Genomic DNA, 27,654 nt, shown 5'->3' with positions numbered 1-27,654 from the left:
GTGTATATATATTATATATATATATATATATATATATATATATCAAATGATTAATATGTTGTATTATATTTATGAGCACCATTGCTTTCATCTAAATTATGGAAAGCCTTCAATGAACCAAAAAAAACCCAAAAAAGTGAAAGCAAAAGAGAAACGGAAGCAACCTAAAAGCACTTTGCAAACATCCAAAGATCTGATGATAAATTCTAGCTGCCAATCTTGCACACACCACACAAAGTTATGCCACAAGTATTTGCCCTCCAGGGTCGCATTACAGTGCGAAGAAATATGCGGATGTGCTGTTCTCGACAACCACGCCCAGTTCCCATAGCTACCCATTCACGCGCTTTACATATTATGTCTTAAAGGGGTAGAACACTCCCCAAAATGATCATTCTGTCCTCTTTAACTGACCCTCATGACTTTCTTTCTTCCGTGGAACACAAATAGTATTGGTTGGCAGATTGACAGCCTCAGTCACCATTAATTTCCATTGTATGGGAAAAAAAAGCATGCTCACTGTTCGTCAATGGCGGCCAAAGCCGTCAGTCCGTCAAATTCTGATGAACACGTTCCACGAAAAACAGTAAAACGGTCCAAATAATGGTAACTAAATAATGATGATTTTGGGTAAACTATCCCTTTCGAAGTTGAGAATGACTAAAATATAACGTTACGTCCTTGCTGACTAGACAAAGCTTAACCAGCAACATCAGACTACAGGCGTGTGACTGGTTTCTTACGATACATTGTGCAATGCATACAAACAACAGCGCTGCCCCGCACTATATCAAATGTGTCAAGCTAAAATGTCACGGTGACAATTTACCGCTGCTTGCAGGTTAAAACCAAGTTTAGCTTGCTGGCTAAGCCATATGATGAAGGCAGGTCTGCATAGAAAACTGCTATTTATGACCAGTGTAAGATTTAAAGCATAAAACGTGTCATTTTAGCCATAATTTTTAACTGTAAACTCGACCACACCAGATATTCCAAGAGGAAGAACCAAAAAGTGGCGGCCTAGATCTGCTAAGCAAAGGCTTATTGTTCATTTTCAGCACGTTAGCATCACCAGCTAAATTACTCAGTCCTGTGCCTTGCATCGTCCATCGGTTTTTGAATTTACTTTCTCATCGCAGATGATTAAAAGGGACCAGTAAGCATGGCATGTATCCCGATCTAGCAGATTCTCTTACCTGAGTGTCTGGGAATAACGATGGTCCTATCGGAGCTAAACTAACCGAGGCTCACAGCTGATTCTCACGGGCGGTCGAGCTAATCCACGGGGTTTCCCTCCAATCAGACCAGCCCCAGGAGCCGGGACAAGGCCGGGCCATGTGACGTCAAAGGTAACCATGGCGACGGCTGACTTCATGTTGCCTGTGATTGCTCGAGAGCCAGTTCGTGATTCAGTGGTGCGCCACTTTTCCTTCCATGTCCTCAGTCCGTCTCTTTCCGTAAATTATACCACCAAGGTATTTCCGTTTAGGTTATGTTTCATCATTAAAATGTGACGTGTAGCTCCGAAAAGAGCGTGAAATGTATTATTAGCTGCGTAGTATCGCGATGAGTCAATTTGTTCCATGTTTACAAGTGTGCACTTGAATAAGACGGTTGGATAGCTTATAAATGGTAAATACAGACATTGGATATTTAGAAAATTTCTTAATGGTTCCCTCGCATTAAATCGTGTATAAAAACAAAAGCTGATTTGGTTAAAATTCTGTGCTGCCAGCTTATTATTATATTATATTATATTATATTATATTATATATATTTGCAACTAGGTAGTTGTAATGAAAATCATGGAATGGCGACTGAAGAGACCATCATGAGAAAAATTAGAACAGAGGCTATACAGAGCTTGCTTGGTATAGAAGAGGAGCTATTTCTGCACTACTCCAGTTTGTTTCCATGGGGAATGAGTCTATTTTCTACATTGTCACATGTCCTCCCATCAGATATGAATTCAGTAACCTATTTCAGGGTAAAACTCTTTATTATTGGGGCAAGTTAAGTCCACAGTGAGACTAAAGCACTTGTGCAACCAGTGTGTGTGTGCTAACAAATGCAACAGCAGTTTCACTTGAATGTGAAAAGTGATTACCGAGTTTGCTGTGTAACTAGTAGGGCAGGTTTTTCATTTTACTTAAAGCCACACCCCAGTACAGCACTTATTATAGAGCATGACAGTTCAAAGTAACGTGAGAATCAGACACTTTAGGTAAGCTGTGGCTTCATCGGACACTAGGTGTGGTTATGTCAGTGCACTAAAAAGAAAAAACTATGCAGAGAACAATGTTAGTGAATCAGACAAAATTCCAGTCATAGTCTTTGCCAAGGGTGTAGATGCTTTTTCCAGAAATGTTTCTGCAGCTTGCCATTGTCAAACACATAGTTTACTTAAAAGTATTTCACATGATCATGATATAATACCTTGATGACAGAAATACAAAGGCTCCGGACATCACAGAACAACACATTTAAGTATACTGATTTGCATGTTAGTGTTCACAACTGGCAAATTTTTTTCTTCGCTTTTGCTGTGGTAAGAGTCAGTCAGCCAGTTGAGTGTTCCCATATGAAGACTGTCACGGAAACACCTGCCTCACCAGCCGAATCAGCCTCCTAACCTCCCACCTCACCGGCCATGGGACTGTGCCATTGACCTGCTGCCTGGGGCCCCGTTACCCAAAGGACACGTCTATCCCCTATCTATCCCGGAGAGAGCCGCTATGGAGGAGTACGTACATGAGGCCCTGCAACAAGGGTTCATCCGTCCGTCCACCTCACCCGCAGCCTCGAGCTTCTTCTTCGTGGCCAAGAAGGATGGGGGTCTGAGGCCGTGCATAGATTACCGAGCGCTCAACGACCAGACGGTCAAATTCGCATATCCCCTTCCTCTGGTCCCGGCCGCCTTGGAGGAGCTTCGTGGAGCTCACGTCTTCAGCAAGCTGGACCTAAGGAGCGCCTATAACCTAATCCGCATTCGTAGGGGGGATGAATGGAAGACAGCCTTTGTGACTCCCACCGGCCACTATGAGTACCGGGTCATGCCCTATGGGCTTTCCAACTCACTCTCCATATTCCAAAATTTCATGAATGAGATCTTCCGAGACATGTTCAACCGGTTCGTCCTCATCTACATAGATGACATTCTCATTTATTCCCCAAACCTCGAAGCACACCGTGGCCACGTCACCAAGGTCCTCCAACGCCTCCGCCAACACCGCCTGTACCTAAAAGCGACACCAGATAAGGCTGTGTTCTCAGCTTCCAGTTATTCTGAGTTGATCCCTTTCTGTTGGAAGCATTTTCTCCGTTGTGTTAAACACTAATCCTTTGATATACTCTGCCTGTTTGCCTCCTTGTCCCGAGTGTGACAAAGACTAAGGTAAAACAACCAAGTTATGTCTTCAAACCAATTTATTCTGACATATTTTGTTTTGTTAATTTCAAACGATAAAGAGTCATGCAACAGAGACATCTCAGTTATTAATATGCTTCAAGCAGTGGACGCAATGTAATTAGTTTTTACTCATTTAAAATAGGCTAATCATTATGCATGTTTTTTTTATAGCGTCACATTAATTGTGACATGCTGTATGTTATGTAAAATTCAAAACTTATTTTAGAATGATTGTGCATACAGTTATATCAGAGTTTATATTAACTGTTTTTCTTGTTGTTGTTATTCAAATTAATATAAGAGGATTAGAAAGTTCACGATATGGTGACCAGTTACAGCAGCTAAAATATACTCTTTTACTTATACACACATTTGAATCTAAAATACTGTAATTAAAATACAGTTATCAGGCATGTTATTAATCAGCTACATTTGAATGCGGCACTGAATGACAATAAGTAGTAAATACTACTGATTTAAAGCAGTTACATCGTGTTGCTGAATGTGGCACCTGCAGGCAAAGAACACCGCCAACAGTAATAGAAGAATGTGGTGTACTGGTTCAAAGAAATTCATCATTCATCATGACTCACATTTCCAGACCAGCAGAACGTACTGGTAAAAGTCTATTTTATCAATAAGAATAATGTTTTGCAACATTTCCATGCTTGAATTTAAAAACTAGTCTTGTGTATGAGCAAAAAAAGGATCAAATAGGCAGCAAGAAATTACACTACCTGAACCTGTGAAAATGACTCATTAATTATTCATTAATTTATTCAATTTACATGCTTGACTGTAACACTGCTTAGGATTTTTGCACCATACCATACACATTTCTAGGTAATATAAAGCACTGTTTATGCACTGTAAATTGGTCAGCATGAGTGTGAATTTTCCTCATAAACAGAACACATGGAAACGACTTCTTTCAAATTATTTTGTATATCACATTCAATCCAATTTTGTCACTTATAAGTTGTCCCAGAATCTGCTTTAGATGTTCTGTCGTAATTTGATATTCCATGAATGTTGCTGTAAACTTGCTGAGGTATTTTAACATGAAAGGCTGCACCACAGCACAAATAACTCAAAACCTAATTTGCAATATATGGAAATTATTTTTAAGCAAATTAGTATGAAAATAATAGGTAATAGTGCCGACTACTGACCAATCCATGCTACTACAGCGATGATAAAGAACAGCTTTCACTGGCACTGAGTGGATCTTTGTGACAATAAACATTATTGCAAACCTCCCCTGGGCTGATATCAGCTGTCTTGAAGAAAGCTCTTTTGATCGAATGTGTTAAGAGTTAGAAATTAGAGTGCACTTGGTGGGACCTCCTGACTCTGGTGGACTCATCTAGGCCCACTAATCATTTGTTAGTTGCATAAATGTCATTTATTTAACCCTATCAAAGTGAGGCGCGGAAAATATGGCGCGTATTAGTAACGGGCCACTATTACATAGCTGTGGGAAAATATATGTAGATAAATCAGGTCAATTATCTGGAATGAGCCGTGATTTTTGCTGAAAATCTAAACATCGTCGTTTAATAACAGATGCAACAACAGAAAAATTTGATATGGGTAAAGCTGTGTTAAAGGCACAATATGTAAGATTTTTTTATTAAAATATCCAAAAACCACTAGAACAGTGTTATATATTTTGCTGACTTGTGTACTTACATTATCCCAAATGTTTCGAAGAATGTTTAAATCCAGAGAAATAAGCAATTTTAACTAGTGACACGGACCGTGTCCTAGTGTCATTGTGTCGCCTGCTAATGTTGTCATACACCCTCGATTTCAGGTTTTGTTTTGTAGAAAACATGGAAAGACCAAAGACGCTTTAATATGTTATGTGTTTTATTATACAGGTGACAACAGCACAGAGTAGCATTATAACATAACTTTCAAATGTATCTAGTGTGATAAAACAGCAATGCTTTACCCCACATACGAACCACCGGAAAGAGCGGAAGCCGTCGACTGTGGCATAATAAACGCTCGCTGCTTTCGAGCTGTGTGTCGCGCTCGTCTCTCATTAGCAATTGCTTCAGCAGCCTCGTTTCGCTTCAACGGCTTTCAGCCTCATCCTGCTTCATACTACGACATTAATAAATCTTTAATACATTAGCTCATCCATGAACATGATTTCTGCCAAGTCCTGTCGGATTGCATCGGCTGTGGGGATGAAGACTACAACTCCCATGATTCCACACTCAGTCACGGAGTCAAACTACACATTTGTTTCATTGCTTGTTTTGAAAACGAACCCTCTAGCTGCGAAAACTTACATATTGTGCCTTTAACGCCACACTGCTCAAAACACCGGAGTTCTGCCCGGAGTTTTTGTTCAGTGCCGAGTTGTGCAAGCTTGCAAATCCTCTCATTATAACAAACAAAAAGTAGACGCAATGTACACTGAAAAAAATTTGGAGTAGGATTTACTTAAAAAGCTTGGAAACAATTTTCACTCAGAAAAGGCTAGTTAATTTACAAAAATTTGGCAAGTAAAAGCCTAAACATAATTATTATTCCAAAGAGAAAGGAAAACTTGAAATCGCATCATATGACCCCTTTAAAAAAAATCTTGCGTTTCCATACAAATCACATTGTACGAATTCATATATAACAGTCACCTTGTAAAATAGCTACGTTTTCTCAGATTGGGTTGATACCATATTCTGAATGAACCTTACGTCACGTAAATCACATTTTGACTTGTTTAAGGCTAGTTAATTTACAAAAATTTGGCAAGTAAAAGCCTAAACATAATTATTATATCATCTGGGCCATATACCTCAAAAAAATTGTCATCCAAAAGAAAATTCCCTCCAATTCTAAATCCATGGCAAAACATATACGGTTAAAGTTTGGCCCATATGTGCTCAGCCATGCCATACCTAGGCCAAATGTGACAGCTATCAGCCACATTTGGCCCAAACGTTCTTGCTATCTGGGTAGTAACAGAAAAAAAGTTGTGACTCAACTAACACAAGCACAACTGCCTATTCAGATAAATAAAAAGCTATATGATTTCATTTTAAGATTTCTCTTTTCAAAAACCATTTTCCAAGCACAAGAAGTCTAGATATTTTGTCAAGATTTTGCAATCCCCTTGATTGACAGCTAGTGTAACTGCTGATCCATCATGAATAATAACACACTGTTGACACTCTCAAAACGTAATATAACGCAAATACTGCCATCTGTATATTGGCCAAACACCAAAAACATCAGAAAAATAGCAATGCATTCTGTAAAAAAAATACGCGACTTGGTACAGGCACGCTACTTCTGGGTTAAATCCAAGGCGGGTATGGCACGGTGTTGCCAAGTCCGTGATTTCCCCGCGCAATTGGGGTACTTTTACACTGTTGCCGCAGGTTAAAGCGATCTCCCCGGAACGCGATTTCGACCGAAGGCACGACCGACAAAGGGGGAAACCGCGGGAAAAACGCGATTGGGCTAGTTTTGATTAGAAATCGGGCTGGTTTGATTACGCAGACCTGGCAACCCTGACAACACTGATAAGGGTTAATGTTGTTTACGAGCGTTTCAGATAGTTGGTGGCGGTAAATGCACCAGAAGTTGGTTTGCCATCCGCCATAAAACGTTATTAGAAGAAGAAGAGCGTTTCAGACATTATGGGCAAGTTAGCGATACTCTCGTTAGCTGTTATTTCTCTGGCAGCTTTCATCGGAGAAAGGCTCTTTGCACTTAGGTTGGTCGATATTTCCAATCACGGTATATAACGATTGCTTCTTTGCATGTCAAGCTTTTCAGTTGCAGTAAAGGCTTTCTTTGTCTAAACGCTGTTCTGACCTTTGCTGCTAACGTTACTTTTTTTTTTACGAGTGCAAACTTTTAAACACTAACGCGAAAGATAATAAATGTTTAAATTTGTTTAATTGTAATCCTTTCCACAGGCATTTATCACTTTCCTCCAGAGAACTAACACAAAACTACCTTCCTAACTGTCACGTAATAGAGGGCATAGGTAAGTTAGATACACTTTAGACACACTGTATATGCTTATCTGTTATTTGCTGGTCTGTTTTAAATGTAGTGTGTTTATCAAACACTTAAAATGAGGACGTTTTGATGTTATTTCCGTGTTTTCAACAGAGTATGGGGCTGAAGATATCACCACACTTGACGATGGATTGGCTTTTCTGAGCACTGTATGTCATGAATCTATCACTAAGCATTTTGATTAGTTAATCAGACAATACTTCATTATTAATCAAAAGGTGTGGGTATATTCCTGGATATATTCCAATTCTATTACCAACGTGCAGCATGAGGCTAGAGTTGAATCAATGCTAATGATGTCTGTTCAGCTGTTAAATTGCATATTAAGCCAGCAGCTAATTATACTAAGTGTAATAGTGTAAATATTGGTAGATACTGTTTTCATCAATTGTAAATCAATACAGAATCTTATTGTATTCATACAAAGTGTAAATGGAAGTGATACTAAGGGTAAATTGTCTGAGCAGTGGTGGACCGTGTGAGTGCAAAGAGCCTTTTGCACTTGTTGTAAATAGACACTGTTCCAATGAATTATGATGAATTAAACACAGGGCTTGAAGTATCCAGGCTTACCGTCCTATTCAGATGACCCTGGAAAGATCTACTCCCTGAATCTGTTGGATTCTGATCTGAAAATTAAAGCACTGAACATCAAGGGTCAGTTTGACAAAGGCTCTTTTAATCCACATGGAATCAGTGTGTACACCGATGTAAAAGGTTTGCCATTTTTATTAAATAAATACATTTCTAGCGTTAATCTGGGTTGCATGCAGTTTAGTTGTGATTCCTCGTATATATATATATATATATATATTTATTTAAATGTACACTATGAAATGTAGACACTTTTGAATGTATGAATGGATTTTGTAGTAATATGGTTTTGTATAATATACTGTACAATACCTACACAAATAGTTTATTTTGTGAAATGTTAAAACTACATAGTTAGGAAAACTAGCCACCTAGTGGTCAAAAAACGTTTAACAATTTGTCAATTTGATCTTCACTTTTAAACCCTATAGGTATACCTTTGATTGAAGTCTAATCGTTTATGAATGATTTTCTTACTACAGATGGTGCCATATATCTGTTTGTTGTTAATCATCCTCAAGGCAAAAGCCAAGTGGAGATTTTCCGATTTGTTGAGGATGAAAATGCTCTTCAATACATCAGGACCATCAGGCATGAACTCCTGCAGAAGTATGTGCTTCTTTAAACACAATGGGCCTCGTTCATGAAACTTGCATAAATATATGAGTAAATTTAGAGTAATTTGCTCGTAAACCAGACCTTCCCGAAACAAAAATAAGGATTTCAACATGTCCTCTCAAAAGCGAATGAAAAAGAAAACATTTTCAGATGCAGAAATTGAAGTTTTGTTATCGGAAGTACATTCAAAATGGAGCATTTTATTTTTAAGCGTACATAGTGGGGTATCCGGTCCTAAAAAAAAGGAAGCTTGGCTGCACATTACAGATGCTGTTAATGCAGTTTCATCTGTTAATCAACCAGTCATTATCTTTGCAAGTTTCTGCCAAATCTAGCATTAGCGCTATATCAGCCATAGGAAATGTTTATTGTTATGCCTCATTCTGGCCATTTTATAGAAAACCATTTCCGTAATATTTAAGAGACTAATTGGTACATGCCTAACAAAAGTAGCTAATTAATTATTTGATAAAAGTGTTAAATTTGCAGATTATATTACTGCTGTTCATAATAGGCCTAGTAGTAAAAAGGAAAACACAGTATACTGTGTATAATTACTGTATATTATTTTATCAAAATGCTGCGTGATAAATACGTGATTATATAAGGTAAATAGTTTTATAAACATGCAGCACCATCAATGAGCAAAACGTTCGGATGATTTACAACCCATTTACGCGGGGCTCGGAGCAGGTGTACATTCTTTGTGTACCAACTAACATTTGTAAAATACGAACACTTTCATGAATCCCAAAATTTACGTCAGAACAGCTTTATGAACGATTTACACAAACATTCGTTCTGCTCGTGTTTCATGAATGAGGCCTAATGTTTTTGCAACCTTAAACCTAAACAGAAATTAAATTCCTGTTTATTTATGTGCATTTGTTAGTGTAAATGATATAGTAGCTGTGGGGACCGAAAGCTTTTATGCCACCAATGACCATTACTTCACTAATGAGATTCTCAAGGTTATGGAGCCACTTCTGTCTTTGTCTTGGTGTGACGTCGTCTACTACAGCCCTCAGACTGTGCAGGTTGTGGCAGGGGGCTTTCCATCTGCCAACGGCATAAACATCTCCCCCGATAAAAGGCAAGTTTCAGAAAAAGTCAAGAATTTTTATTGATGAAAGCATAGTGTAATGTAATATTATCAGTGCATTTCTCATGTACTCTTGTGTTAATACAAGTAACTTAATTTATTTCAGGCATTTGTATGTGTCAAATATCCTGAAGCACAAAATTAGTGTCATGGAAATACAGAAAAACACTGTATTGTCTCATGTAAAGGTAAACACAAAACTTGATATTTGTATCCCATATTGAACATTGAGTTTTAGCTTTATTGGATGTGTTAGCTTTAAACAACCATGAAAGCACATTATGACCGTTTTTTTTAGGAGAACACACTGCTGATTTGTTAATATTGTTAATGTAACTGCATGTTAATTTTTCCTACCCAGGAGGTTGATGTGGGATCACTGTGTGACAACATTGAGGTGGACCGTGAATCTGGAGATCTGTGGCTGGGCTGCCACCCAAATGGTCTCAAATTCATGCTTAGTGATCCGAATGATCCGCCAGGCTCTGAGGTGTGTGCGTGTTTTGCAGCAAATAGATATTTAGGAAAGAATGTGATCATTGTATTTACTGGCAATTTGATATTCATATTTTTTCTTTATTATTTACTGTTTGCTCTCAGTTGGAAAACAGTAAAAATCAATAATTCCTTGTTCTCCTGTAGGTTATCAGGATTGAGAACATCCTGTCTGAAAAGCCCCGGGTGACTCAGGTATATTCAGATGATGGCAGTGTGATCATTGCTTCTTCAGTGGCAACACCATATGAAGGAAAGCTGCTCATTGGAACTGTTTATCAGAAAGCTCTAATATGTGACCTTAAATAGTGAATATAAATAAATATTTGACTTGGATAGGGCATATAATTTCAGATATTGTATTCTTCCAACAAACAAATGAAAGACTAGACATGCTAATTGTATTTGGGTTGTTGATCTTTAAAATATCAATTAGCGCCAACATTGTTCTGCGGTGACATGCAATGCTTCAATTTAAAAGGTTTTAAACTAAAGTTTTAAAATCATGTAATGATTTTACATTCCATTTGGGTGGAGTGAAACTTATAGTTTTAGTTAACTTATGACTTGATTTTACAATGTCCTATAACTTTGTAACACGAAATATTTTAATAGTATATGATGTCAGTGAAAACAAACAATTTATGATAATATATGAGTGAACTTTAAAAGCAATATTCCTTCAAGATGATAGTTTGATAGTAACTGATAATACTGGAATTAATGTGTTGCAACTATGATAAGCTTAATGGTCTCTTTGGGTAGATAAAATGCACTAGGATGTGTCCGAAGTGTTTTGGATGTCTATTCCTCATGTTGTGTTCTGGTCGTTTTGACCCGGGGAGGTTTTTTCTTTTTCCTGAAAATGTTAAGGTTAAGCTAATCCCATTGGAATGATATACTTTCTCACACAAGGTATAACCATTTGTAAAAAAAAAAAAAAAAGGCTGGTCAGGAACTCCAAATTAGAAAAAGGATTTTCAGCACAGCATAAAGGTTAAATGTTTTGTTTTAAGGACCATTGATAAGACCAAGAATTGTACGAGAATTGTACAAGTATGAATGATACTAGTGTGGAGTTTTTGAGCAACTATATGATGCAAACTGTATATTGGGGAACAGGAAGGCAGTGTGGTTGTCATTATGTTTTGGAAGAGAAAGGGCATCCAACTAAGCAAACCAAAGGCCTTTTTATCTTAAAGGCTAAAATAATTTGTGTTCATTGGAAATAATTAGAAATAATTTATTAAGTGGCACTTTAATGATGGTGAGTGTGATTTAGTTGACTTGATTACTCTGAAATCATCCTTCTGTCCAATGACTAGCACATTTATTTAAAAGTCATGCGAGTTCTGTGTATGTGTTCATGACTTAATGTAGCTTCTGAATTTTATTTTAATCCATGCTCAGTATTTTATGTAGATATGCACTTTACTTACACAAAAGGGTTGCATGATACCAAGTTGAATGTTCATTAAAACTGATGACTGAAAAGAATGTTACTGTGAGATTTTCCTCTTTGCAGAACAGTAAAGTCATGAGAGGCATTTCAATGAAATAGAAAACTAAGCATCACATCATAGTCACAATCTAGAGGAAAATGTATGATTTGAACATCGTTCTGTCCATACGAGAGGAAAGTGAGGAAACACAAATAGCAAAAAGAAAAAGTGAGAACGAGTAAGGACTTTATTCCAGTCTCAAGTGTGCTTTTGGCTAAAATCGTAGACAAAGTCATAAGTGCTGGGCTCTTTGGGAACAGGAGGAGGGACGTCAGGAATCTGAATGTTTTCGAGGTCCAAGAGGCGAAGTTTCAGCTCCATAGTAACCAGAGTGTCCATATCTGATTTTGTGAGCTCACTTGTCATCTCTTTTCCCAAAAGAGCATTCAAGCCATCAGTCCAAATGCAGTACTAGTGGGAAAAAAAGGTGTATATAATAGAGTATTATATATATTTACTCAGCTTGAGTGATATATCAGAGTATTAAAAATACTTTTAATAATGGCTTTGATGTCTACGTGATTAGGTGATATTATCTTATGAAAAACAAAGGTTCTTTATGACCAAAATACATTTTATATGTAATGTAAAATGTCCTGTCGACTGTCGATGTAAAATGTCGACTGTCCTCGCCTTGTATGCTGTGATATACTCACTTTATGCTTGTCCGGAGCAATGAAGTTCAGATATTCATCAGAGTTATGAAGAATGGAAAAAGCCAGCTCCAGCAGCTCCTGAAAAGCAGAGGAAGAATAATCTGCATGCCCAGAGTACCTGACCTCGCTTCCTCTCCCACAACTTCCACTTGCACTTTACTACAGGTGCCTTTGCACAACAGATGGCTTCTGTCACCGCTACACCCTCCTCAGCTGGAGCGCTGAGTTTCCAACAAGGACAACGTAGAACTGTAAAATGCTGATACTGATCAAGTTATAAAAATACGATTTAAGAGAAGAATGTCCCTTCAATTATTACAAATTTATAGGCAAATGTAAATCTTTCACATGAATAATAATGACACAAAAACGTGCATCATTTCAAAAAGGACAGCAGACGTCCCTGAAAATAACAGTAGCACCTCACTGCAGAACAAAGGGGTTGGATCCACATCTAGGGGGTGGAGATGGGGGGGTTTAGGGATCAGGGGGTGGAGACGGGTAGGTTTAGGTATATGTAAGGTGGGATCCTTACATATACCTAATGGATCTTGTGCCCCCTGGATCTTGTGTTCTGCAGTGAGGACCATCTCGAAAATAAAGCGTTGATTTATTCACCGCTCTGCTCAGTTAAGCATTCGTCAGACTAATTCAAACGCGTTAATCATCTTTTTGAACCTTTCATTAAAAGAACCGGTTCATTATTTAGGCGATTTATTCGAGAATTCAACAACAGTAGTTTGGTGGGTTGTATACTTTTGATTCAATGAAAAGAACCTATTCATATGAGTCATTTGTTCGTGAATCGGTCTAGGCTGATCACGTTGTTTGTTATTGCGTGCGGTCCGTGCACTCAGAAGTTATTTCGCGGTAAGCGGGTTTTTTTTGTATTGCAATGATGCAAACTGAAAACTCAAACAATTCAGGTAAATTTCTTTGGCCGTTACTTAAAAAAAAAAAAAAAAAAAATGTATTAGCCTATATACAGTAGGTGTGTCGGCTGGCTCTTCTAATGCCCTGAATATGGCAGGTTTGTCATCAATACATAAACATCCACACATAATGCATCCACAGCACTTTAGTCATACGTTACGTTGAAGGTACCCTAGTGTGTGTGTGTGTGTGTGTGTCTGTGTGTGTTGTGTGTGCAAATATAACCTAGCCTACCTACAAGAGATTGTTATCTCATGTCATTATGCCTATTGTTTGCTTTGACTATAAACAATAGTTAACTCAGCTTTAACTATAAACAATATATTTTTCTTTTTTGAAAGTCCAGAAAGACACCTTTTGACATGGATGGTCAATAAGAGAGTAAGGGGCCATTCATATAGAACACGTTTTTACCTTGTTTACTCCATTAGTCCTTTATCCACATCTAACCACTAGATGGCGTCATTTGGACTTAATTGGCATTGCAGTATTAATTTCTAATTGTTTTCAGATGTTGATGTGTCTGAAGCCACCATTGTACTCTTGCATTGTTCTGCCTATAGTTTTTTTTAAAAAACTAGTTATCACCTTGAGTTGAAGCCTGTAATTTGTCTCTGCAACATTCTTCAGTAAAATCAGCCTGCCTTGCGTGCTCTGAGTTTGGATCCACTACACCTAGTCCTGTCCTGTCTGGTGAGATTAGTTGCCTATTGCAATAATTAATTCTTACCTTATTCTTAAGTGCTCCTTTCTCCCTCATGTGTGGGCAGTCTTTACCCATAACCACTGCTTTGATATCTGCTACTGTCACTGGACGTAGAAGAAATGTTATGTAGAGTTAGAAATTTAGAACAGTAGAAATTATATTCTATCTTACTATGATTGTCTAAAATGAGCATGTTTAGCGCTAGTTTAACTCAAGCTTGTGGGTCAATATGATGTCAACAATCAACGTGATGAATAATACAAGTCATTATAGATAAAAAAAGACAGTAATTTTCATTTACAACTATGTCAATTATAATCAAGAAGTGTGTTGCTCACCTTTCTCCTGGAGAGAGTCGTGTGATATTTGTCCTTGTGAGAATTCCTCTATATCTCCATAGTGTAACACTTTGTGGTTTGGTGATAGACGGCAATACCAGAATTTGTCTAGAGGAGATGATGGGAGATAGATACAGATAAGAATATGCATGTTATGTACTGTGCAAGTTATTGTTTAGCTGTTTTCTTGCAACTTGCTTTTTACTGTCCTCATAATGATCCATTCCAATTAGATTTAATAGTTTTTTTTTTCCACTAGCACGTCAACAGCACTGTAAATGAAAATCAGATTTTAATTAAAGCAGCAGTGACCTGAGAAAATCACTTTTGATTAAAAGCATCAAGTCTGTGCTTGTGACTAACTGGCTGCCCTTTCATGCTGAATACTTGATGAATATCTCATATCAGTAGGTTTGGAAATAAACATGAAGAAGTAAAGAGGGCACAATAATAATATTGATTTCTTTTCTTTCTTTTTTTTTTTAGAGCGAGAGAGAGCATATGCATGTGAGTCCCAAATACTGAATGAGATTATCCTTTTAATATAATGATATCTTTAAGTTGTGTTTTAATTTAATGCAATATCAAACAGACCAAGCATTAGGATAAAGTATACTCAGGGGAACCTATAGACTGTGATGCCCTATATTTGAGTAGATTATAAAAAATGTGCATAATATGAATAGACATTAGGCTTAATAGGAAGAGTTCAAATACAGTATCCTCCTTTAACTTTATATATATATATATATATATATATATATCTCAGATATCAATGAATTCGATGTGATGTTTTTGTTAGTGGTAGCTAAACATTACATCTATGCATCTGTGATCAGATACATCAAATGATTTTTCTGAATCTGTGATGCATGAATAAGTTTACCTGTGCACATGTGATTGTATCCTGATTTTGAATGAGTAACTGACCTTGTCTGCGACGAGCACTGATCTTCCTGAAGCATGTGCCCTCACACAGGCGGTTCAACCTCTGCTGTTTCATCAGCTCGATCACCTCTGGCTGGAGCTTTTCTCGTAGTTCGCTTTGGAAATTGAAATCAGACACATTACCTTGAACCAGCAACAAACCAGTGGCTCTTCATGCCATCATTAAGAATGCACTCTTTCTTTTAAAAATGTGAGAAGCAGCGGAATGAAAAAATTTTAAAGTCACCATGAGATCAAATTGACAATTTGTATTTTTTATGGAATATTGCAGTGTTTATTATAAATGATTTATCTGTGCAGTGTGCACGTCTTTTTAAAATTTATTTTTTTATTTTACTCATGATTTCACAATTCTGAGTTTATATCTCACAATTCTGTTTTTGTTTCCGAGATTGTGAGACAAACTCAGAATTCAGATTTTTTTTTCTCTGAACTGAGTTCAGTTTACATCTCAATTTTTTTTCTCCCACATCAGAATAAAAACAAAAAAAAAATTTAAAAAGGTGATTGTGACTTAAGCTCTCACATTCTTGACTTTTTTTTCTTGCTATTTCGAGTTTATATCTCACAATTCTGACTTTTATTCTTTGAATTGTGAAAGAAACTTAGAATTATGAGGAAAAAGTCAAAATTGTGAGATTAAAAAGTCACACTTACATTTATTTATTTATGTATTTATTTGTTGCAAAAATGGGCTTCCTTACGTTTCATACTATACAAAGGGCTGCACAATTTGGTTTGAATATCAATATGACTGTAAAATAATAATGATAATACATATTGTTGTGACTTTTCTTACAATTCTGAGAATTGTGAGAATAATAATAATAATAATAATAATACATTATTATTATAAAAATAAAAAATTCACTGTAAAATAAAATGGAGTATTTAAGAAAAATATATATATTTTTATATTACAGCTGTAAAATTACAATAATATTTATGTCTTAATCTCTTTATTTTCAAGTTTTAAAAACCATCAAAAAAAATTGACAGAAAACTGGCTGAAGCCCTTAAAGCTCTTTTGTTAAGCGCTTCTTATTACATGTCTGGGAGGATGGTTGGCACCTTATACGTTCCCAAATGCAAATTTAGGCAACTCGAACTCAGAGCAGGTGTTGCTCCACACAAACTCCATCTCTGCGTTTACTATGAACCGAGCTGTTCTGAGACACTGGAAACACCTGCAGATCATGAGCCGCTCACGTGTTGAATCTCTTTTAATGCGGCACAGCGTTTTAGAAAAACGAAAAGCAGCATGAAGCAGAGTGGTGTTTTACAGAATTTTTTTTTTTAAAGATCACAATGGAATGGAAAAAAAGTTTTTGGAATATAGCTAGTCCATAAGTTAATGGCCAGCTCTCACCATAAGATGCATTAAGGAAAATTAATTAAGAACTAAACAAGAAACTGATGTCTGACAGGACAGTCAAAACCAGCAGTGTATTGCTTTATTTCTGAAGTCTGAATGTGTGGTTTCTAGACTGTAAGAGGATGTACTTACAGCATTGGGCGTGATTTGGGGTCATCCTGGCTCAACATCTCTGACTTCAGCAAGGGCCTATGAGGCCTGGCACTGTCCACTGTGTTAAACTGCAGTGTGACACTTTGGGTGGCGTACCTTTTCTGTTTTTTCTCCGCCTGCAGAGGTGCAGACATAGTCATTCAAATAATTGAATCGACACATCTTTTTGCTTTGTTCTTGAAATGATTTTCTTTGGCTTGATGACCTGGAGGCTTCACCATTTGTCATTCTAGTTTGCTGTTGAGAAGTGTTTTGTGAGTTATCAGGTGATTTGCTGTTGGCTACACTGCAGTTTATTCAGTTTGAGTCTTCTCTTATGTAATGCTTTATCTGTGTGGCTTAATGGAGTTTTTCTTTATCTCAGACCTTGCATGCGTTTGTGTGACCGTTGGGTACTGGCCTGGCACAGTACTGGGGAAACTGGGGAGCTCTATGGGATTAAGGCCCTGTCAGTCTAATCTCCAACAGTGCTGTGACACAGTCAGAGCCTGGGGAGAAACATGCTGACATAGTGCACTGAAGAGAGTGGGCCAGCTAATGTCTGTAGAGAGGACACATTGGTTATGGTTAGTTGCTCGGTTGCTGTGTGTTTTTGTCTTATTGCACTGTACAAAATGTTTCTATTATGTTACAGTATCTGTTTATTTCCATTTAAATCGTCACGATTTCTACTCAGTTCAAGATTTTCTTCATCAATAAGTAAATTCATGGTGGTCGAAAAAGTGCAATGCAGTTTTCATTCAAAGTTTCAACTTTCACCATTTTGATTTTTACACTTAAATTTAAAATGAAAAGTAAGTTTTATTCTTTATAGTGTATGAGACGATGCTTTCTTTTTAATGCAATTGACACTTAAGTGTGTACTTAAGCATTTGGATGGCACTCTGGAAATATATTTTAGTGACTCAATTTATTCATATTTATTTTCATATTTTACTCATATTTTAGTGACTCAAGAATCAGTATCTGAAAACATAAAACCTAAATATCTGTTTATTCTGGTATATCATGATATAGTTGAACTCTGATTAGAGATACAGGAGGGAATTATCCTTAGGCCGTCAATAAAACAAGACCAAGTAAACTAAAAAATGTGTCAAGTTGTAATATACTAAATATGCTGTGTAGAAAAATTAATATTAATATATACTTTGCTGGAAATGCAACAATACAGAAAAATGAAACAAAAGGCCCATTTTACATTTGTAAATATTCCATACAGAGTATGTCAGGATATTTTTCCTGTATAACACAGCTTAACAAAATTATATATTAATAATAATAAAATAATATATGTCCCTCGGGAAGTTACTTGAAAATTCTCAGCTAAGGTCTGTTGTGCTTATTCTTATGTTTTTATTGCAAGATCATTTAATTGTTTGATCATAAGGATCAAGTAAGGCAATTTTTAATTGTATGATATAAAATATATAACATTTTAATATATGGCTACAGTTAGCTTTTTTCCCCAATGCTTCAGATTAGTTTCATTATTTTCATTAAAGACTATTGGAGACATGAGCTATAAATAGACTCCGTATACCAAAAAGCAGGGAGTCCTTAAATAGACTCCCTATACCAAAAAGCAGGGAGTCCTTAAATATGAATAATAATCAGAAGTTATGTTTATATTCCAGCACACACGCGCACACACACACACTCACACACACACACATACACAAGCAGATATAATTTAGGGGTTTGTATAGTAAAGCTCAGACCTGATCTATTTATATAATGGTATCCTTGCCCTGTGATGCATTACAAAAACATGAAATAAATGTACAATACTTTAGAATTATTTTTATTATTATTAGAAATATTAATATTATTTGTTTACATTAACTCCATTCTAATCTGCTCTATATGATCATGCAGTGTTGCCAGTAACAAAACAATAACAAAACATCACCCAATCATTCAGTTCTTCAACTACTCATGTGATTCTCAGCTTACTGTGTCATTCAAAGGCTCGCTGTACTTACGTGTCACAGCCATGTCCAGTGTGTCAGTGCTGAAATTGCATGTGTATATCGAAAAGGACTGAACCATAAACACTGTTAGCTGGTCACAGTGTCAATAAGGCGAGAGTGAAGTAATGCAGGTAAAAGCAGATGGTCCTACAGCCAGAATAGTTCTCTCAAACGGAGAAGATCCCCTCTGCTTGTGGGTACAGGACAAGAACGAGGACAAACAAAGTAGTACAACCCAGTGTAGTAATTTCCCATTGACTCCTCACTGAAAGAAAGACTCAGTTCTGAATCATAAGAACGCTGCTTTGCTTATGTTTATATGAGCGAACAGCACCGATTGGACAGATGCCTTGGTGGTGCCAGCCAATGAACAGCTGGCCGTGGTCACATGGGTAGATCACAGAGGGGAGAGCATGAGCAGGTTGGATGGGGGATGGGGGAGGACAGGACCAAAAAATGATGACTTAGACCATCTGACTGGCTAAATTGCAGAGGGCTTGTGCTGCTGTAGATCAGGAGCACCGTCAGATACAAACGCCCATGATGAGAGTCTGTGACATTTATTGTGAAAAAGAAAAGGTGTGACACTGAGATCCAGTAACATCGTTCTCCCTCAAAGCAAAAGCCAGGGGTGTTGTCATTAGAATTCTGTTGTCATGGAAACTGGTTCAGTGTGGCCTGTCGGGCTGGTGGCGGGACTCTCTGTCTACCCCTGCCTTACACAATAAGAGCCTCGCAGCCTCTTCTTCTTATTGGCTCTTTCACTACTCTCCCATCTTCTCTCTTATTGACATGCAGTACGTAAGCGATCTGGACAAGGCCACATCAGATCTGTGATTGGAGATGCTGTGATTCATGGACTGCTTCAAGTTCATTACATGTTGGAATGAGGGCAGATTAGAATTTCAGATGTTTTTGGTTAAGATAAAGGTTAGTCACCAGGTAGGGGTAAGCCATAGGGTTGGTTTGAATATAGAATTCAGTGTTTCTTTTCCTCTGCGTTTTATTATGCAGCCCGGTTTACGTTAAAGCATTTGATTGCAATATTACTGGTGGCAATACCAGAGACTTTCTGGCAGTTCACCTAAAAAGTGATAATTGTCATTTACTCACCCTCATGTTTTTCTAAACCTATACGACTCGCTTTCTTCTGTGGAACACAAAAGGAGATGTTAAGTAGTACGTTCACACTGCTCTTTTCCGTACACTGAAAACATACAATAATCAAGGGATGCATTTTGGGATCCAGAAATGACCCAAAAGCCTCAAAGTAGTCTATAAACCTCATATGATATGCTCCAAATATTTTCAGATAACTTGGAATATAGCGTTTGGGTTGTATGGACTTTTATGGTGCTTTTTTACACTAGTGTAAAACGGTGACCACAGCTGATGTGAATGTTCCCCATAATCAGAGAATGATTCCTCTGTTTGATGAAAGCTCCAATTATTAAACAGAAAAAGGAAATGGTGCACAATTCGAGTTCTTTTTAAAGTGTAAAAAGAGGTTATTTCTATCATTTACATTTCTCAAAAAAACTATGAAATCTAGATTGTCAAAGAGGTTGCAGAAACCACAAAGACTACTATATAATACTAGAAAGAAACACAAGAAGCATATAGGGGTTCACACACTGACCAAACATATACACTACCATTCAAAAGTTGAAATGTTTTTTGACAGAAGTCTCATGCTCCTTTATTTGATCAAAAATAAGCAAAATTGTCACATCAGTAATCTATAAATATTATTACAATTTAAAGTAACTGTTTTCTATTTTAATGTATTTTAAAACATTTTATTATCATTAAATATTTTAATTTCAGCAGCAATTACTCCAGTCTACAGTGTCACATAATCCTTCAGAAATCATTCTAATATGCTGATTTGATGCTTAAGAAACATTTATTATTGTCAATGTTGAAAACAGTTGTGCTGCTTAATTTATATATTTTTTGTCATTGAAGGTTCAAAAGAACCGCATTTATTTGAAATAGAAATAGTTTGTAATGTCATTACTGTCACTTTTAATCAATTTAATGCATCCTTGTTGAATAATTAAAAAATAATCTTACTAACCCCTGACTTTTGAATGGAAGTGTGTGTGTGTGTGTGTGTGTGTGTGTGTGCGCGCACATAAAGCAATAAACCTGTTTAAACAGGTTTTAAAAATCTATATCTAGTAAGAAGCATCACATCAAACTCTTTCACAATCTGAACAAGAGAATGCTAGATATGCCAAGCTGCTTCTTGCAGTCAAAGAGGGGGGGAAAAAAACTCACCAATTTGCAGTGTGCTATACTGATGTATCTGCCCTATAGTTGCAGACATTTCTCTGCAGTGTCCGCATGTTTAATGTCCATAAGCCACCAGAGCTACTGTGTTTTTCCTTTCTTTGTTTGAATAAATGTCACAGCACTGCAACACAGGTGGTGGATTCAGTTCCTCAAAAAAAACAAAAACAGTCTGTTTCCATTTCAAGGCCACAATATTGTTCATGAGCACTTCTCCATAAGGACCTGAATTAAACTTGTCAATAAGGTTTTGAAATGGGACCACAAATAACCACAGAGATTTTGAGGTGCGCTAAACAGCAGAGCTCCACAGATTTATGTAAAGCTAGTGGTGAGTTTTAAACATTCAAGAAGTCCTCACAATAAATCGTATGCATTTTAAAAAATATATAAATTCAACTTTTGATATCTGAATTTACTCATAGCAAATAAAACTAGTCAATAATACTTTTTAATATATATTTAATAGTCAAACTAGTATGCTATTTGTTGTAAGTAAAATGTTAGATTTGTCTGCACTAAACATGAGAATATGCACAGCATGATATTCATAACCCTGTATGAAGCAGTTCCAGTGTGTATACCAGTACAATTAAAAGGCTTCCAACAGACTATTTTGTAATGCCTGACCAGGCTAATCTTAAATGTGTTCTGAAAGATGTCACCTCTAATGTGATTAATGTAGGAAGCAGAAACACCATTGCAGCAGCTTTAATCAACTGGCCCTCCTAATGAGTAAGTCTCAAGACTCATAATAAGAACAATACTGAGCATTTATGTAAGGTGGGTTATGTAAGAATGCTGACATCTGCCAAACTGAGCATAGCTTACCACCTCCATCTCACATCTGTAAATTTCTACACAGGCCTATAATCATATTTGCTTCAGATTTTGAAATCCTCACCCACATACAAAAAAAATCTAAGTTTATCTAATTTTCTTCTTGTCATAGTGGTGATGAGATTGACTCGTGCTGGTTTCAGAGCTCAGTGAAATATTCATTCTTTACTTTGGCTTCTCTGCTGCCTAAGGGCCTCTGAATGTCTCATGTTGCTTTAAGGTCTTGTGGATTTCTTCAATAATTCAGACGTTTTGCAGGGATGCAGGCAGCAATTTCCCAGAAGAGATGCTAAGAATACTGTAAGGATTTGAGTGTTACACCATCTAGGGCTCTAAAAACTAAGCAAGTTACATATAATAAAAATAAAATAATAATAATAATAATTATTATTATTATTATTATTATTATTTATAAATGTATATAAATTAATACTTATACTAGTTTTCTTGTTTTATTTATTATTGTCATTTATTAATTATTTTATTTATAAATGTAGATTAAAATAAAAAAATTCTTAATAGTTTTTATTAATTACTACTACTATTTAATTTTTATTATTAAATATTGTAATAGTTATTTTGTTTATTTATATTTTATTTATTAGTAATTCATTGATATTTATACATTTTAGAATAATAATAATTTCTTAACTCTATTTGTTGATTAATACTTAAGTATTACAATTGTTCATTTATGTTTGTTTATAATTTATTATTATTATTATTATTCATAATTCATTATTTATAAATGTACATTGTATTTATTATTGCTACTACTGGTACTGCTATTTTGTTTATTTAATAATTGTAATAGTTGTTGTTGTTGTTTGTCTAATATTTATTATTATTATTTATAATATTTCTTTTTTATTATTATTATTATTATGATTATTATTATTCAGTGTTTGAATTCAGTCATAGCATTACGGTTTTGGTCTATATAAAATAAATTGGTTCAGATAGACATTTCAGATCGGCAAATGTGTTTGACAATTTTTAGTGTGTACAGAAAAGAATGTTCTTAATATTAAATAGGGTGAACTAACATGTCTTTGACTGTGTGTGCTTGTGGATGGAGTGGGTGAGGGGTGGGGGTGTTTTTTTAAATAAGTATTTATGGGTCCTTCAGTGACCAGGGTTTTTTCAATATTTGTTCGCTTGTTTGTAAATGACGATTCATCACCGTCTGCTCTGTGGTAGTGCTGTCAAACGATTAATCGCGATTAATCGCATCCAAAATACAAAATTTTGTTTACATAATATATATGTGTGTGTACTGTGTATATTTATTATGCTTATATATACACATATGTATCCACACACAGTCAAGTATATATTTAAGAAAAATATGTTACGTTTATATATTAAATATATTTATATATGATTTAGATTATATGAATATAAATATATACATGTAAATACATGTAAATATTTTCTAAATATATGCTGTATGTGTGTGTATTTATATATACATAATAAATATACACAATACACACACATATATTATGTAAACAAAAACTTTTATTTTGGATGCGATTTAATCGTTTGACAGCACCACTCGGTGGCATGGAGAACTGAAAAGGTCTTTAGGGAATTTGTCCATGGAGCAGTAATGCGTCTGCTCTGCATCTCAGAGTTGGGTTAAATAAGTCCCTTTTACTTCTGGTCACTGCACATATGTATCTCAGTCCCTCTGCTGCTTTCCCTTAAACCGAAGCATTACATCAGTCTGCACTCCATCAGAATCAGAATCAGAAGAGCTTTATTACCAAGTATGTTTACACACACAAGGAATTTGACTTGACGACAGGAGCTTCCAGTGTAGAAGAAAGTACAAACATAGTGCAGACATACATGATAGTGCAGACATACATAGGAATAACACAGTAGGGATGTAATATAACACTAATAAAAATAATAATAACAATTTTTTTTAAATGTACTATATACAGAAATAGAAGTATAGGAAATAAACTGTTCTTGTGCCTGACTGTTCTGGTGGTCAGTGCTCTGTAGCGCCGACCAGAAGGCAACAGTTCGAAGAGAGAGTGGGCTGGGTGTGAGGGGTCCAAGGTGATTTTTTTTTAGCCCTTTTCTTCAGTGACTGGAGTAGAATTCAACATGTTTCGTCACATTTCATAATAAATGCAGATCATTGTATGATGTCTGCTTCATATTTGTCTTCATTTTGACCGTCAGTGATTGATATCTGAATAGTTCATATAGTTGTTTTTTGTTTGCAGTGTTTTCCCTTTTGCAATAGCTGAGCAGTTTTGTAAATTATAAATGCCAATAGATTTGCTATTATTTAGCTCTCCATCTCACTCCAGTGGACCACGGCATTGGGATGAGATGGAAAGTCTTTTCCATCAGTCTCACCTGTGACACATTATTAAAGGCACATACAAAGGCTGCTATAACAATGACCCAGCATCTGCCAAGGACACACCTGCTTGTTTCACACTCTGACGTCACGGCCTATTTCTGGAGCGAGACACTGTTGACACCGACCTCCTCCTGCATCTTGGAAACAAATTATAACTGAAGTGTAGAACTTGTTCTAATACAGGAGCTTTCAGACATGTGTATTCACTGTGAGAACAAGGAGCAGTGTAAACTAAAACTAGTGTAAAACCAAGAAAGATTTAAGTATAACAATACAACTCCTTATATTGCCTCATTAAAAGGTTTTACACATCAATGAATAGTACTTTTGAAAAATGTTTAAAATGCTGTCCATTCATGAGATGAAGACTTCAGTCACATTAGTACAATAATAAAGACTGATTTATTCTGCATGGAACAGAACTTATTGGGGTTTTTGAAGTATGTGATATAAATAACCGATCAAATACTTCGATTTTTGTGTGATGCTGCGTCTTCACTGGAAAAAGAATTGGGAGAAGAAATCATTTTAATTCAGAATTTAGTCAATTTCACAAACGGTTACAAAGAATCATAAAGTAACAAATTAAATGTAAAATTAAGTAAAAGGACTTCAATAGTTTTTCTTGTAAAACTACTTAATCTTTGTTTTATTTAGGCTACAACTTCGAAAAATCACTTTTTACAGTGTTTCTGCTGGATGTCGGTATAACTTGAAGATGACTGCCATATCAGCCAGCGCAACACACAACATTACTGTGAAGAATACAATAAAGAAATATCCTATGCATGCAGGCTGTACACAGTCATTAAAAAGGAAGACATCCTTCTGGGTGTTTTGCTGCACCTCAGTGTTGGAAAGTGTAAGTACATTCATTACTTTCTGCTGGTATTCTGCCACAGACTTGCTCTAGATGAATAGTGCCACCATGAGCATCACCATATAACAACTGACTGGTTTTGCAATAAACATTGGTCCTTTTTTACTTGTTTTTCTCTTTTCAAATCTGTTAAGTAAAAACACAACAGCAGCAGTGTTGATTAAATAAATGCAGTGGTTTAAAGGGGATACATTACTGTAAAAAATGCTGAGAATACTGTAGCCTACTCTTTAGACAAAAGAAAACTATGTGTGGTGCAATGCAACCATACTCCCAAAGAGAAATGAGTTTCAAGCACTCCTTTTAAACCACTATCTGTGGAATTTGTGGAATCTCGGGGGAGGCTTGTAAACAGCCAACAGACAATCATCATCATTTGTCTCCCAGGCTTTAAATCATTAGGTCTACAGATCTTCAGCATTAAATCTATGATTTACGTTGTGTTTTACCTTCTGAATAGAAGGTAATATTACGGAAAGTAATATTATGGTAATTAGGCAGCTTTAGTGTCAGGATCGTTGTTGGACGAAGCAAAGAAAACACAAATACTATGTGTAGGCTATCACTTTATTAATATTTTACAAATCACATCATGTTTAGTCTTTTAAAGTAGTTTGTTTAAAGGTGACAAATCATGAAAATCTGACTTTTCCAGGTTTTAAGTGCTATAATCAGGTCCGCAGTACATCTACCAACCAAGGAAACGTGAAAAAGGTTAACCCAGTAACTTTGCTTTGGTAAGCCTTTTTCTGCAAGCGTCTGAGGGACGTGGCAAAGGGATCTCATTATAATATTACCGCCCCTTAAAGTCACCATGAAATCAAAATTAAAAATTCTTATTTTTTAATGGAATACTGTAGTGTTTATTATAAATAATTAATCCATGCACTTCATTATTTTTTTTAAATTCATGTGTCATTGTAATCTTTAATCAAAAACATTAACCTCCCCTCCCCCTCAAAACGACTCATCTTCTCTTCCGGTCACGAGCTATGGCGCAAGGGCGGAGCTAGTGACGTGAGGGGTAAACGCTGGGATAAACGACAGGGGGAAAAGCTGAAGCTGATGCTTCACTTTATAGCACTGACACCAGTCATGAGGGAGTATGTTACCCCTAAACATTGAAAAGATATTAGGATATTACGACAACATTACTCTTAGGACATCGCAAACTAATTTTTTTTCATGAATATGACTTAATCTGATGGAGGACGCGCTCAGTCATTCATGCAGTCTCTCTCTCTCTCTCTCGCGCGTGCTGTTTAGGCATGTTTTGTGCCGTTGATCGTCGTCGTTATCCTTAATAAATAAAACGTTTATTCATGCTTGGGTGTTGGCTGTGAATCCAGTGGAGAGAAATCCCCCACCACTAACTGCAAACTGACATTCAGATCTGCCTCCATTTTGTTTGCAACGACCCCACCTTCCAACGATCCAATCAATTCCCGAAGGACGAAATCAAGTCCCGCCCTCTCATTCAGATGCCGTTTCACTCGGATATACGTAACGGTAGAGAAGAAAAGACAATCGCAGCTTCCGTTTCATGCCGACTTTAAGGTGGTTTGTTTACAATATGGCATCACCAGGTGATGCGTGTGCTATCGGGAGTTAGCACTTCCTGTGACAATTTGTTGTCATGGTAACCAATGCATGCCAGTGCAATTCAAACAGTTTAATGTCTGCATATTTCAAACAAGTTGCACACAGTTTTAAAATACGGTGCTTTCAGTCCTCCAAGACTTTGTCATATTAAATAAGCTTAAATATTATTTATTATTAAATAAGCTCTTGTTCTATCCAGGCTGGACTACTGCAGTGCTCTCTTGGCAGGTCTTTCAGCCACTTCTATCAAACCTCTACAATTAATCAAAAATGCCGCTGTAAGATTACTCTTTAATGGGCCGAAAAGAACGCACGTCACACCTTTGTTCATCAATTTGCACTGGCTACCAGTAGCTGCTCGCATAAAATTCAAGGCATTAATGTTTGCCTACAAAACCACCACTGGCTCTGCACCCCTTTACCTATATTCATTACTTCAGACTTATGTGCCCTCTAGAAGCTTGTGTTCTGCAAGTGAACGACGCATTATTGTGCCATCTCAAAGAGGCACAAAATCACTTTCACAGACTTTTTCATTAACTGTTCCCTCCTGGTGGAATAACCTGCCCAACTCAATCCGAGCAGCTGAGTCATTAGCCATCTTCAAGAATCGGCTAAAAACACATCTCTTCCATCTTTATTGGACCCGCTAACTCTAGCACTTTCTATTGTACTTTAATTCTACTTTATCTATTTATCTATTAAAAAAAACTAACACTAGCTTTCTATTTTTTCTATTCTATCTACTTGTTTATCTTTGTTTGTGTGTGTGTGTATATGTGTGTGTGTGTGTGTGTGTGTGTAT

General features: G+C 36.4%; 4 protein-coding genes across 5 annotated transcripts in view; 2 read left to right on the top strand and 2 right to left on the bottom strand.

Moving 5' to 3' along the window:
- LOC107723438 (14-3-3 protein beta/alpha-A-like) overlaps positions 1 to 1,295 on the bottom strand; it is a 15,982-nt gene extending 14,687 nt beyond the window's left edge. The window contains exon 1 of the mRNA XM_016532052.1: positions 1,197 to 1,295. The gene's annotated coding sequence lies outside the window, so the exon portion shown is untranslated. The remainder of the gene's footprint in view (positions 1 to 1,196) is intronic.
- A 5,499-nt stretch (positions 1,296 to 6,794) lies between these two features.
- LOC107723437 (serum paraoxonase/arylesterase 2-like) lies at positions 6,795 to 10,605 on the top strand. Of its 2 annotated transcripts, XM_016532050.1 has the most exons (10): positions 6,795 to 6,969; positions 7,050 to 7,142; positions 7,348 to 7,418; positions 7,547 to 7,602; positions 8,005 to 8,170; positions 8,530 to 8,656; positions 9,558 to 9,758; positions 9,874 to 9,955; positions 10,129 to 10,257; positions 10,410 to 10,605. In XM_016532050.1, the coding sequence occupies exons 1-10, from the start codon at positions 6,959 to 6,961 to the stop codon at positions 10,569 to 10,571; spliced, it is 1,098 nt and encodes a 365-aa protein (XP_016387536.1). In that variant the 5' UTR covers positions 6,795 to 6,958; the 3' UTR covers positions 10,572 to 10,605. The 2 variants fall into 2 exon arrangements, with proteins under 2 accessions (XP_016387536.1, XP_016387537.1); XM_016532051.1 differs by lacking the exon at positions 6,795 to 6,969 and having other exon boundaries at positions 6,984 to 7,142.
- Positions 10,606 to 11,939: 1,334 nt separating this feature from the next.
- Positions 11,940 to 19,131, bottom strand: LOC107723439 (engulfment and cell motility protein 1-like). The gene is made up of 7 exons (XM_016532053.1): positions 18,859 to 19,131; positions 16,853 to 16,989; positions 15,328 to 15,440; positions 14,398 to 14,505; positions 14,084 to 14,163; positions 12,421 to 12,498; positions 11,940 to 12,175 (listed from the first exon to the last, which is right to left on the bottom strand). Exons 2-7 carry the CDS (start codon positions 16,888 to 16,890, stop codon positions 11,963 to 11,965), a joined length of 630 nt encoding a protein of 209 aa, XP_016387539.1. The 5' UTR covers positions 16,891 to 16,989; positions 18,859 to 19,131; the 3' UTR covers positions 11,940 to 11,962.
- The window catches only part of fxyd6l (FXYD domain containing ion transport regulator 6 like), a 28,655-nt gene continuing 14,912 nt past the window's right edge, over positions 13,912 to 27,654 (top strand). The window contains exon 1 of the mRNA XM_016532060.1: positions 13,912 to 14,046. The gene's annotated coding sequence lies outside the window, so the exon portion shown is untranslated. The remainder of the gene's footprint in view (positions 14,047 to 27,654) is intronic.

Source organism: Sinocyclocheilus rhinocerous, unplaced genomic scaffold (genome assembly GCF_001515625.1).
Source record: "Sinocyclocheilus rhinocerous isolate Xijiao unplaced genomic scaffold, SAMN03320098_v1.1 scaffold241, whole genome shotgun sequence".
NCBI classification, from domain to species: domain Eukaryota; kingdom Metazoa; phylum Chordata; class Actinopteri; order Cypriniformes; family Cyprinidae; genus Sinocyclocheilus; species Sinocyclocheilus rhinocerous.
This window is presented reverse-complemented; position numbering and strand designations above follow the sequence as displayed.